At 53.4% G+C, this 12644-nt stretch overlaps 2 protein-coding genes across 2 annotated transcripts; one reads left to right on the top strand and one right to left on the bottom strand.

Moving 5' to 3' along the window:
* Nucleotides 1–379: 379 nt before the first annotated feature.
* Nucleotides 380–1370, top strand: CCM_00950 (uncharacterized protein; the record flags this gene model as incomplete). Its single annotated transcript, XM_006666108.1, has 4 exons — nt 380–500; nt 592–1118; nt 1160–1188; nt 1250–1370. The coding sequence occupies 4 exons, from the start codon at nt 380–382 to the stop codon at nt 1368–1370; spliced, it is 798 nt and encodes a 265-aa protein (XP_006666171.1).
* Nucleotides 1371–2194: 824 nt separating this feature from the next.
* On the bottom strand, nt 2195–5747 carry CCM_00949 (uncharacterized protein; the record flags this gene model as incomplete). Its single annotated transcript, XM_006666107.1, has 4 exons — nt 2195–4438; nt 4524–4997; nt 5593–5621; nt 5681–5747. The coding sequence occupies 4 exons, from the start codon at nt 5745–5747 to the stop codon at nt 2195–2197; spliced, it is 2814 nt and encodes a 937-aa protein (XP_006666170.1).
* Nucleotides 5748–12644: the final 6897 nt, after the last annotated feature.

Here is a 12644-nt window from a genome sequence, read left to right as displayed (position 1 = left end):
GGGGGGGGGGCCTGGCTTCCGACTGCCCCCTTCCCGTCTCGGGCCAGGCTATGGGCGTAATGTCTGCTGCATAGCAGGGAAATGTGCACACTTGCAATTTCAACCTCGTACGTTGCCTGCTCGAATGGCTCAAGTCGGCCCTCCTAGTGCCGCAAATACGACGCTAATCACAGTGAGAAGAACACGCACTCTTGTCGGATCACGCCGCAACCTTGCAAAATTCTCAATGCTACCTTGAGCTTCAGGGCTGGGTCACTTCCGGTCAAGCAGCCGCTCTCGCCAAACCAGAGTGGGACGGTTCAGCCTTCACGAGCTGGTTTTGGCCATCAAGAGTTGGTAGCGCCGGCGTCTATGACAGACCAACGCCTTGTCCACCATCATGAGTATTGAGCAGATTGTCTCGCAGCCACCACTTATAGACGTCTCGGACCCCCTCAAAGATAATCCATGGACGTTGGGGCTTTTGAAGCAACAACTCCCTCTCCCTTTGCGCATGCAATGTGATTCAACTCGCTAAACGCCACCACTCAGGCCATGCACATGCAGCGTGCCATCAGACGCGACCGCTTCACCGCAGGCCGGCCCATGCAGACAAGCCTTCACTGACCACCCTCCTCGCGGGTAATCGGCATCCGTCTCGCCACTTTGTCCAATCTGCGAAGTGGGAAGGCGGAAGTCATGCATGTAATAAACCGTGCAATATTTTGATCGCGCCACCCAAGCGCTCAGACTTATCCTCGTCAAGTGATCATAAGCAGTTTCTGTCATTCTTTGCAAGAGAGCATCCCTGCTTTCTAGTCGCAAATGCCGTCGCCTTGGCCTTTATTTCTCAACAACAAGTGTTGTCCATTGTTCCCGCTTTCCCCTCACACTACAGCTTTTCTCGTCACCGATTGGTACATTGTCCCCCCCCATCGCACCGGGAGCCGGCATCGGCAGTTACAGTAGCAAATCTACACGCCCGGGCCGTTCGCCAGCGCTCCCACGTCGGAGACCGAACGAACAATCGTAACAAGCGAAAAGCAGCCCAATATGATGGTGGCGGATGGCGGCTTGTCACGCTAATACTAACAAAGCAGCGTCGCGAGAGACGAATAAACAGAGGCGCTCTGGGTCCAGTCAGCAATTTTAATAACAGAAAACGCCTTTCCATACCTAGTCAGGCAATGCGCAAAATCTAGGCAGTCTGTCCGTGGTCGCGGATAGCCGTCGCTTGTTCTCTTGCGTTCCCGCATGGGATCCTTGACAGGGTCGGCGCGCAAGCGGACGTCGGCGCCTTGACGGAGCCCATGCAACCAAGCCGTGAATACACAGCCCTGAGACATCCTGCTACCAGCACAGACCGGCTCGGCTGGAACCACCTCCAGTGACTAGCTTTTATCGTCGCCAAGACGAAGGCGGGTTTGTCCAACCGTGGGTGAGATGCACTGAGCTCCGTTCCCGGCACGGGAGGCATTGCACGACAACTGGTTCTTGCGCCCACACGCCCATGCACAACTGTAGACGGCGTCACCCGTTGGCGTGTTCCCGTTCAGTACAAAGACTCGTGGATAGTGTGTCACACATTGGCCGACACCTTTGTCGGCCTCAAAGCTCGCTGTTGGACACTCGAGACCCATCTCTGTGCAATCTTCTAAAGTCACTTGCGAAGAATCAAAGGAATTAAGCAGAGTATTATCATTTCTTTTTTATCCATAGTAGTAGTAATAAGTATTAAACTAGGTGGGCATCCAAAACTTGCAGGCAGCACAAAGGCACATGGCAATCTACTGAAACAGATGTGCAGACTAGCTGTCTTCCAGATTGGTTGTCAAAGGAAGGCACAAAGGCCATGCATGAGAGATGAATGCAAAAAGCTCAGGTCAGCAGTATCCAACGACTCTTCAATAAATAATCCAATGACAATAATAAAAACAATGGGGCTCAGCCAGAGCCATGACGCCGTAAAACTCCAATATAATATGCGTCTAATGTGTGTTTTTTTGCGCAGCGATATGTGCAGTAGTTGGTGGGATGTATGAGCCATCGCCTTTTTCTGGCGGCCTTGGTCCGCCATACTTGGCCAAAGCAGGGAGCTGTATGTGTGTGTTTGTGTGTAGATAGGGTAGATAGGTCAGGGGTGCAAAAGAGAGCGGTGGCCAGAGTACACGTCGTGAAGCCGAGGCAAAGAGCCACACCCTGCCAGAAACTCCATTTACCACGAAAAGGTCATGAGGGCCGGGTTCAGGGCAAAGGGCAAGAGAAAGTGGCTGGCGGCGACGGTCGACATGGGCAGGATGGCGACAAAGTCGGTGATGCGCCAGTCGTGGGGCACAAAGGGCGCGACGGCAAGGATAATCATGCCAGTAATGGCAATGAGGGCAAAAATGATGGAAAACTTAAAGTTCTTGAGAACCTTGGGGACCTCAATGAAGAAGTTGGAAAACTCGGCCTCCTTGGAGGTGGAGCCCCAGGTCATGTCAACCTCAAACATATGGGCGAGAAGGGCCTGGCTGACGTGGAGGGAGAGGCCGCCGAGGAAGATGGCGAGCATGAGAGTCCACTTGAAGTTTTCGTAGATGGCATAGAGCAGACTGCGCTCGCCGATGCGGTAACGCATAATGGCGAGGGAGACGTTACCAAGACCGTTGAAAACAATGATGATGGCGAACCAGACTTGCCACGAGTCAACGTAGTACTTGTCCAGATAGCCGTTGAACCAGCCCATGAGGAAGTAGTTGACCGTCGTCATGATCCAGGCGGCGCCAATGGCGTAGTAGGTGCCGATATAGGAGATGACGGTGACTTTCGAGGTGAAGCGAATGTTGGAGAACAGGAACCTGCGGAAGAGGGGCGTAAAGGGGCCGCGCCAGAGCCAAGTGCGGATGGGGTGGAAGAGCAGCTCGTTACAACCGTAGGCGTACTTTTCCCAGCGGGCAAGCTCGTCGTAGACGGTCAGCGAGACGCCCTCCTTGAAGCCCTCGCCGGCCCAGGCGGCGAGGCGGATAATGTAGCCGTTGCACTGGAGACGGAGCGACATATCGAAATCCTCCGACACGTGGCTCTCAGACCAAAACTTATCATACCCGTCCTCGTCCTGGTACGAAACCTGCTGGATGGCGGACCAGCGAAGGAAGGCGTTGTGGCCGACAAAGGGGGCAACATCACCGTTGGAAACGGTGTAGCGAATGGCTGAGTAGATGAGGTTGGTGAAGAAGGTGATGCCGTTTTCAAAATAGGTGTGGACAACCTGCATGACGCCCGACGAAAATTGCATGATGCCAACGTCGGGGCCCTGTTCCATTTCGGAGACGGCATCGAGGAAGCAGTCGGCAGGCACGCGCGTGTCCGAATCAATCAGCAGGATGTAGTCACCGACGCGAATGTTGCCGTCGGCCCAGGCACGGCCATTCTCCTCGAGGACTTCCTTGAGGGCCTGCTCGTACGCGAGCGCTTCGTCGTGCTGGCTCCAGTCGGGGGTGCGGTTGGTGAGCATAAGCTTCTCTTCGACCTTGCAAGAGATCATGAGGGCATAGTTCATGTTGGAGGCCTTCTTGAACTTGCCCTTGCGGACAAAGCCGTCTTCACCATGCTTGGGACGCGCAACCCAGCCGATGCTGTTGTCGGCGTAAAACTCGATGCGGGCGTGACGGTCCTCCTCGGGGAGGAGTTGGAGACCGTCGTCGTTAATAAACATATTGGCGGAGCCGCCCTGGAGCTCGTACGTCGACATGGCCTGCTTGATGGACTTGACGGTGGGCACAATAACGCCCTGGAGACCCTCTTTGTATACGGGGCACTGGATAGTAACGTGAGGAAGGATCGGGCTGGTCAGGCGGGGAGGCGGGCGGGCAGAGTAGAACTTGGAGTTGACGGAGAGCTGGCGGATGGGTCCAAAGATCTGGGCCAGGCAACCGACAATGACCTGGGCAAAGAAGAGGGTGAAGAAGATTTGCAGGGGCATGAGCGCGACGAGAGCGAGACGCATGTAAGAGTTGTCGATAGACACCTCAATGGCTAGCTGTCGCCAGGCGGCACCGAGCGAGACAATGACGAGAATGAGGGTGAGGGAGACGAGGACGGTATTTTGCAGATGAATAGGGCGGTTCTCGGGCTTGACCTCGCCACTTTCCTCGTCGATTTCGGCCTCGGCGACGGCACCACCAGCGCGCTTCTCATCTTCCTCCTCGTCACTGTTGCCGGCTTTCCAGACGAGCTCCATGAGCTCCGACTCGATAGCCTTGGCGCGGGGCAGGAGATGCAGCGCGTCGTCATCCCAGACGACCAAGAGGCCCTCGGAGGCGACAAAGGCAGCGAATTGGTACTTGCGAGCGCGAGGCAGATCCTCAATGGTGGGGAGAATCTGGACGCGAAGGCCGTTCATCAGGGGAACGTCGACGGCGTCGGGAGACCACTGGAGGAACGTCTTGATGACACGTGAGTTGACCGTCATGGCACACTAGATTTCAGTTAGTCAACCAGCGCAAAGACAAAGGAAGATGAGAGAACAGCCAAATATTGGGTATTGGCAGAATTGTGCTTACCTGGACGTTCAGAGCGCAGCAGGCCTGGGCAAACGGAGAATGGACGAGCTGGGGAGGGCATGCCATGTAGTGTCCGCGCGACTTACGCAGAAGGACACCCTCGATTTCGCCAGAGCCATCACTGACCCAAAGCTGGGAGCACTGCTGCTGGTAGAGGTAATTGACCATGACCTCGTGCTTGATCTCGTCGAGCATGTAGGAGCTCTGGTTGGAAGGCGTGGAGTGGCCGGAGCGAACCGAGACAGGACGGGAGCTGTAACGGGGGTTGGGAGCCTGCAGCTCCATGTCGTTGGCATTGAAGGGTTTCTCGCTGATTGCGGTGCTCTGGAATCGCTCTGGTCTCTCGGGTCGTGAAGCAGCAGCCGGGGCCGGGGGTGGTGGCGGCACAGAGGCCTTGGTGGCCTTGCCGGCCTTGAAATAGCTGCCGATGCCCATTGTGTAATAGATGCGATCTAAGGTGTGTTGGATATAGATCTGTGTTGCAGGTGCTGGGCGAAATCGGAGTCGTCAAGCGTGAGGGGGACGTAAAACGTCCGGCTTGTGTACGGGTTTGGCGCTCTGGTCCGGTGCGTGCTGCTAGTAAGACATGGAAAGAGAGCGAGGAGAAAGCGAGAGGATGCTTCGAGAGCCGAGGAAGAAAGCGAGTGAGATGAAGTGAAGAGCACACGGAGGCTGTCACTGCCCGCAAGCCAGGTGAAGGGAGGGGAAAGGAACAAGAGTCACACAGTTGAAGTTGGAAAAGAAGAATGTCGAGGCGGGGGGTTCATGCGCGGAGGGAGACAAGATAATAAAGAGTGACGAAGGTTGCAGGGCCGGGAGGAGCAGCAAGAGGAGGACAGCGGCAAAAGTGGGCTCGCGTATGTATGTACGTGGACGTAGGAGCGCTGAGCTAGGTCGTTCCGATCTTTGGTAGGTGCTCATCGGCCTCGATCTTTTTTATTTTTCATTTTTTATTTTTTTTTCGGTTTTCCGTCTTTTGGCTGGCAGCATGTCCCCTGCGACGCATTGTTGCGGTAGGATACTAATAAAAAATGGTGAGAGGATGCAGCATCCGCACAACGGCACTAACTGGCGAGACAATGGAGCGGAAGTGGACCTCTAGCTTGGTCGTGGAGGCGTGGAGGAGGGGTGGCGGAAGAAAAGCCAAACAGCCACACCCAGCGCCACTTTTCGAACGGAAGGTGAAGAAGCCTCGAGGTGCATTGCCTGCCAAGTCGAGTGCATACGGGAATTACGGAGTACTCCGTACAGGTTTCTTTCACTTTATTATTACAGTGGGAATACAGGACTACGCTGATTGCTTGCAAATACTGACAATCGAGGCCCACTGTATAGCTCAGCTCTTGAGCAACGGAGAAAAAAAAAACGCAGCCCCTTCCTTCTGTGGCGGCTGGCACGTATTGTACCTCGCTGCATCACCCACATCCTGGGCCGGCTGGGTTGTGCATCAACGTGCATTGTGCGAGCTCAGACGGACTGGTTACAACGAGGAAAAATGGAAAAATACGAAGCAACCACCTTGCCGTGATGCGTTGCCCTCGCCCCCCCTCCCTGCCTGCACCCCGGCCTGTCACTGTCCTTATTTTTGGAAGCACGCTCCCGTGTCCTGATGCCAGGGCAAATTGGCCGTTGACTGGTTGGTACCGGGGCTTGGCACTGACGGGCAGCAAGCATAGGATAGGTAGTACTCCGTACCCAAGCGGTGCCTGGGCTGGTTTTCTGGTACGTGGTTGTACTACTCCTCCTCCTAGTAGCATCACCGCATTGCCCCGGGGGTGCTTCAGGTCGGGACCCGCTAGATTCTTTAGCGTCGAACACCCACGTTCTTTTCCATTTTCTTTTTTTCTTTTTTTTCGTTATAATTCTCGCTGACTGAAATTGTAATAGTACGGCGGCCAATCGAATTCATAATTCAGTGCATGCAGTTCCAGATAATGGGTGAACAAGAAAAAAAGCCCTAACTACACCTAGAGACCCTGGACTTTGCTACTTGCACCACCTGGTTATTTAGCAGTAAACCGATGTAGCGGTTGCTCTCGCAGTCTCCACCCTTTTGGCTGCTGCCACCAAGCCCGGGCCCTGAAAATCACCGCTGTTTGGGGCTTGTAGCGGCCGAAGCGTCCCGGACTACCTCTCAGGTACTACCTCCTCCTAGGTACCTACTAACCATTGCTCAGTTGGTCAACTCGTCCCGTTCCCTGGTTTTGTGAATGGTTCCCACAAAGGGCCAACCAGGGTCATTTGTCTCTCTTTTGTTCGATTTTATTTATTTCTTAAACTCCACGAAAACTGCCGTGTCTTTCAATGCCCCGTCAACTCATCTCTCTACGGGCGAATCGCCCTCTGGAGCCGCCCGTGCTGGAAATTCGGCGGGCATTGGCTCACAGCGACGCAGTGCTAAACCCGCTCCGCTCCACTGAACCGAACGCTGTCCACCCGGGCGCTTGGCTTGGCCGCAATGACTTGCCCAACAGTGAAGACGGATACACCTAGGTACCTAGGTAGGTAGATGCCGGCCTCTCAGCTTGCCTATTCCGCCGGAGACCTCCCGCCGTCTCGTCCGCCGCCTACCTACGGATACTGTCAGTCCATTGAAAGCAAACCCCCAGGCGCAAACAATAGCCGCCGACTCTCCCGCTCACTGGACCTCTGCCTTTAGCGAGCCAGAATGGCCAATAATGAAAATCAAATCACCCACCGTACTACTACTAGACCGCGCCGGCCAGCGGTTTACTGTCCCGCCAGACCCCAGTCGACCAGGCTGCTGGGATTGCGTTTTAGATTTTGTGTACCTGTGGCTGGTGGTTGGACCCTCACCTGGCAACTTTGTCCACGCTCTTAAAGCGGCGGCACTTTCTTTTTTATGGGCTGGCTTGCGCCACAGCTGCTCTCGACCTCCTCTTCTTCCCCTTTCCCTTCTATTACAGAGTCAGGTCAATATCATCACGATGCTAGTTTCTTCCCACCACCGGACTACGCCAGGACTGTGTTAGCACTCTTCTCTCAAACTCCGCTGCGCCTCTATCCCGTCTCACCTTGTCCAGCAAAGATACTCTTTGTTTCGGGCTGCAACAAGTTTCTTTCATCTTGTTTTCAACGCTCCTTCGCCAATCGTGTCATCGTTTGCGGTTGGCCTGCTCATTGCCACGTGCCATCGTCTAGACAAAGATCCAAGCTTCGCACAAGCTTGGGCCAGTATCTTCTGCGCGTGCCATGACCATGAGATCAAAGACTGCTCACCCTGCTCGCTTACATGGTCAATGTTACACGATCCGCGGCACCGAGATGGGATGGCCATGGCAGCTGGCAGCTGGCATCGTCAGCCTCGCCAGCCATGCACGCCGCCACACACACATTGCCATCTGGACACCCGGATTCTGGAACCTTGACATTCAACCGTGAAAACGCCAGAATAGGCACCAACTACCAAACAAGTCGCCCCGTGGCCGCGCTGCAATGTGCACCAAAAAGCCAAGCACGCACTTCGCACTTCAGCTCGCAGGGGAGAGCCATGCATGGGCAAACATCCACCACCCACAGCTGTTGTCAAATGGATTGATAACATCCTGGACGACATAATAGGCAGCTCTTGGATGCACCCTGGCGTCTACTGGACCTGGTACAGCCACGCATGCCTAGCTTCTCACACGCCCAACAACCACACCAGCGCACACCTTGCTAGCTGTGACATGCATGGATGGTAATAAGACCAAGCAAGAATAGCCCGTTGAGGCTTGCCAGTCAAAGATGATATGGCGCAGCTCTTATCTCGCATAATGGCGTATTTATCTTCTTCTCCCATTGTTTTTTTCCATCTTGGGGCTCTTCTGCACGGTCCACCACGAACTAGACATGGGCCTGTCGTCAATGCCACGACACCCCTGGCAGATTACGAATAGCCTTGCAGTCGGGCGAGGCCGGCACATTTTCCTGCCTGCCAGCACAGCACCGATTGCAAATGATTAGTTAGATGCAGACGAAAACTTTGACAGAGCCGCCGGGCGATACAAGGCTCGTTCCGCATACAAGACGGCGGTGATGGTGGCGCGTGGCAAATGTAACCTTGCACAGTGCAACTTCATCTATCCTGCAGTCATCACAAGGCTTTTTGCTTGCAGTTGCTGCACGAGAACGACTTCGGAAAGCGCCCAGAACGTTGTTCTATGCTCGATCAAGGGTATTCGTGCCGGTGCTTTACCAGAGGCCAATTGCCGACCATCATTTTCCCAACAATGGCGACCCTGTCTCTCTTTTTTTTTTGGCACTCCTGCCAGGCCTGGATCAGGCCGGATCGCCACAGACAACAGCCCATGGCTAGCGTCCAAGGACGGAACGGGGGCCCGGCCCTCATCACCGTGTCTCGCCAGACCGATCTCTTCTGATAATCGCCAAGCCTTGCGACTGGCAGAAAGCACACATGGGTGTCGTTGATTTGCTTTCGTGTACTGTTGGCGGGCAGCTCCTCCCCCCCCCCCCCCACACTGTTGCATTCACCAGCTTCAGCTCGTATTATACGCCTATACCGCTTTTTCACCATATCTCTTATTACCACCAAAAATAGCAAGGTAGCTCTTTTAACGCGAAGCGTGGGGGCGGGCTGAGGCGCTGAACCAAAGCCCTGTCTCAACAGAGATTGAGTTGTAGAAAAAAGGAAAAACACCACAACAGGCTGGGAACGGATGGCCACAGCAGACAAGGAGGCGCACCCAATAGGGGCGCAAGGGGGGCCTTTTGACCGGGCGGCTCAGGGCTCGACATCCGATATGGAAGAGTCGTTGCGCTGGCCGGGATGGCGTCGCCATGTCTCAAGCCACACCAGAGACTAACTAGCTGAACGACACCTCGTTGTGGCAGTGATGGAGCCTTTGAGTTGATATCAAGGTGCGTGTAATCTGTAACCTGTACGGAGTACAAATTACTGGTATGCTTGCATGTCCATTCATCCGATGTATTGGCACTCGCTATATCGCATCATGCGGTATCAGTATGCTCCGAATAACGTTTGTCATTTTTCAACTCTTTGTTAACCTCTTACTTTTCTAGTTCCACACACACGGATGGTGATTGGTGATGGCATGATGCACAGCACAAGTTTACCAAAAGATTTCGAAATAAATGCCGGTTACACGAGCCTTGCTTTCTCTTGGCCATGAATATTGAGCATCAGCCTTGCGCACGTCATCAACTTCAGCTGAAGGTGCACGCCCCCCCATCCCGAGAAGATGTCAGAACGCAAGAGATCGCCCGTTCCGGCGCTCCGCCTGGACTGGCCGGAGTTGCCTTCCTACTTGGGACTATGCCCAGATGCCTTCGATGAGACTGCAACTGTCCCTCTTGCGTGGCGTGGAGCTGAGAAGCAGAAAAGATTTGAAGAGTGATCAAGTATACTATCAGGTGGCAAAAGAGGTGCAATTTGCATGTCACGTACAACAGCCGTGGAGCGGATACAAGCCTCGTCGAGTCATATGCTTCGGTAACTGCGTCGTCTACTCCGGGCTCCAAGAGGCTTCTTCTTATCCTTTTGTCCGCTTGCTCTAACGACCAGAATGGTGATATTTGGCATATCAAAAAAAAAACCCCCTGACAAAGGATGTTGAGTGGGTAGGGCTTGGTGGCCACAGTGGTTCTAGTCCTCAGCCTTGAGGATAAGACATTTTTGGCTACTGATGCTGGGTCAGTTCCATGGCCTCAACTCATGCAAGTAACTACATAGGAGAAGGTACATAACTAGGCGACAGAGGCCTCTTCCGCCCCCGGCAAAAAAGGCTTCAAGTTTGTTCAATAGTCTACGGTAAGCGTCACCTGTAATCAAAAAGACAACGCAATCTCGGGAACGGCGGGGGCCGGCCGCGACACTATCTCTGCAAGCTAAAAGCCGTGTGCCAGCCCGACGCCTTGGTGCTGTATTAAAATTTGGTTCTTGGCGTCGAAAAGTGACAATGGCTAACTATGTACATATGAGGCAAGTATTCAGAGACGGACGAAGCTGAAGTCGGTCTCCTCATGACGGGCTGCGAGAGGGTTGAAGCGGCGCCAAGCGGGCAAAAAGGGCCGATGATGGGCTCTGCACAGAAAGGCGACGCGTGGCCTGCGGTTGGGAAAGGCTTGCCGGAGTGCAATGGTTCGCCAAGAGCTGCATCGCTCGCCAGTGGCATACCCGTCTTGTCGCTTTTTTTCTTTTCGGCTTCAACGGGTCGTCTTGGGGAAGATGAGTATCATATGACAAAAGTTGTAGTTACAGATTACATCTCGGATGACCCGCCTCCGATTCTTGGCCTGCGCCGGCAGCGGGGTGGAAATTGTCATTATTACATGCGAAAGAAAAAAAAAAGATGACTAGAGAAGAGCAGCAAAGAAAGCTTGCATCATTTGTTTTTTTTTCGTGTCACATCGGAAGCCATGTGGCCATGATGGACCACAATGCAATACGAACGGGGTTGTGGTACGGTGGACAGGCGGTGATGGTTACACAAGCCGCCAAAAGCCAAGCCAATGAAAAGAAGCAAGCGAGGACTGCGAATCGTACTCAAAGAACCCCAATGATTGTACAACGACGCAAGGCCACTACCAGGTACCAAAAGTAGTTGCATGTTGAGTTTGTGAAGCAGGCAGCCGTGCTCAGCTGGCGCCCTGCCTAGTAAACTTGTCCTCGCACCAACAGCCAAGTCGTGGAACAGGTATACTGCTTTGCCCCCCCCATCAGCCGACGAACAGCCAACATCCAACCTTGCCTGCCCGTTGCTCTGACATGATTTCGGAGAGAAACGAGGGGCGTCAGTAGTTTTGAACTCTACGCAGGAACCACGTTGGACCGCCTTGCAGGGCTTTTGCAGCTGAAGCTAGCTTCTCTCCCCCCCTGTCAACGACAGAAGGGGGGGGGGAGGGGGTTGACGAGTTCTCAATAGAAAAGCAATAATGAAACCACTATTAGGCAGATAGATGCGGCGCGCGGTGCGTGTTGGCGAGACATGGTCTCTGCTGCGCTTTGTTGTGTGTGCGGGCGCATCCAGATGGGCTCGGAATCCTGCCCACTTGAGAAATCGCAAGCGAAGGGGAGCCCTGCCTGTGGTGTAGATTATTCCCCCCCCTGCCAGCCCTACAATTGTTACTCTTGTAATTATACAGAAATAGAAAGGAAAAAAAAAACACCCCAAGTGCGCCTAATAAGAGATGCGGAAGCAATAGGAACCAATAGTTGGCAGAAATATACCCTTCTCAGCTCTGAAAACGAGCTCGGGCACCACCACCGCCGCTCACGCCGCCCGCAACGCACACACACACACGGCGCGATACACACCGAACCCTTCTCCCAGTGCGTTGAAGCGGGTAAAACCGGGTAATGCAACTCAAAACCGTTTAATTGTTTATCCAAAAAAAAAAAATGGAAAAAAAAAATTTAAGCTCTGAAGAAGCCAACAAAGAGCCAATGGAATAGGGTTTCGTGGCTGGTCCACAAACCGAGTAATGAGACGGGCGCCGAGGTTTTTTTGGGGGGGCTTGAAGCTTGAGAGCGCATAAAGATCATAGCGTTTCTTGTAAACTCTGTCACCAAAGCACCATGCGCCGCAGGGGAAAAGAGCGAAAAAACTCAGAGGGAAAATCCCATGTTTCACCGAGGAAAAGAAAGAAGCGGCCACCTACTTTGCTACCTACTGTAGTCGCCTCTCTCACCCTCTCACCCTCTCACCCTCTCACCCTCTCACCCTCTCACCCTCTCACCCTCTCACCGTCACCAGCCGAGGTGAGACAACGGCACTTCCATCGTCTGAAAGAGTCGCATCATCCTATTCGTACATACATAGTGGCTAATTTTAGACGACCCGTTCAGATGATTTTTTTTCGTCTCGACATGTTTTCAATTGGTGAATGCTAGTTTTAAAAAAAAAAAGTGCGACCAATAATGCGAACAGCAACATTTTACGTGTCCCTGCGCCCAAGCCCAAATGATTACGACACTCAACTGTCCAAAATGACTTGCCCCATCCTCATGTCTATGATACCATCTCGTCTAATAAAGATGCACTAAATAAAGAAAATAAAGAAAACAAAAGACTTGCTCAACATTATAGTGATAGATGGCAACAAGTAAATGCAGAAAAGAAATCAACAGCCAGTCCAGTT

This window comes from Cordyceps militaris, assembly GCF_000225605.1.
Source record: "Cordyceps militaris CM01 unplaced genomic scaffold CCM_S00001, whole genome shotgun sequence".
NCBI classification, from domain to species: Eukaryota; Fungi; Ascomycota; class Sordariomycetes; order Hypocreales; family Cordycipitaceae; genus Cordyceps; species Cordyceps militaris.
This window is presented reverse-complemented; position numbering and strand designations above follow the sequence as displayed.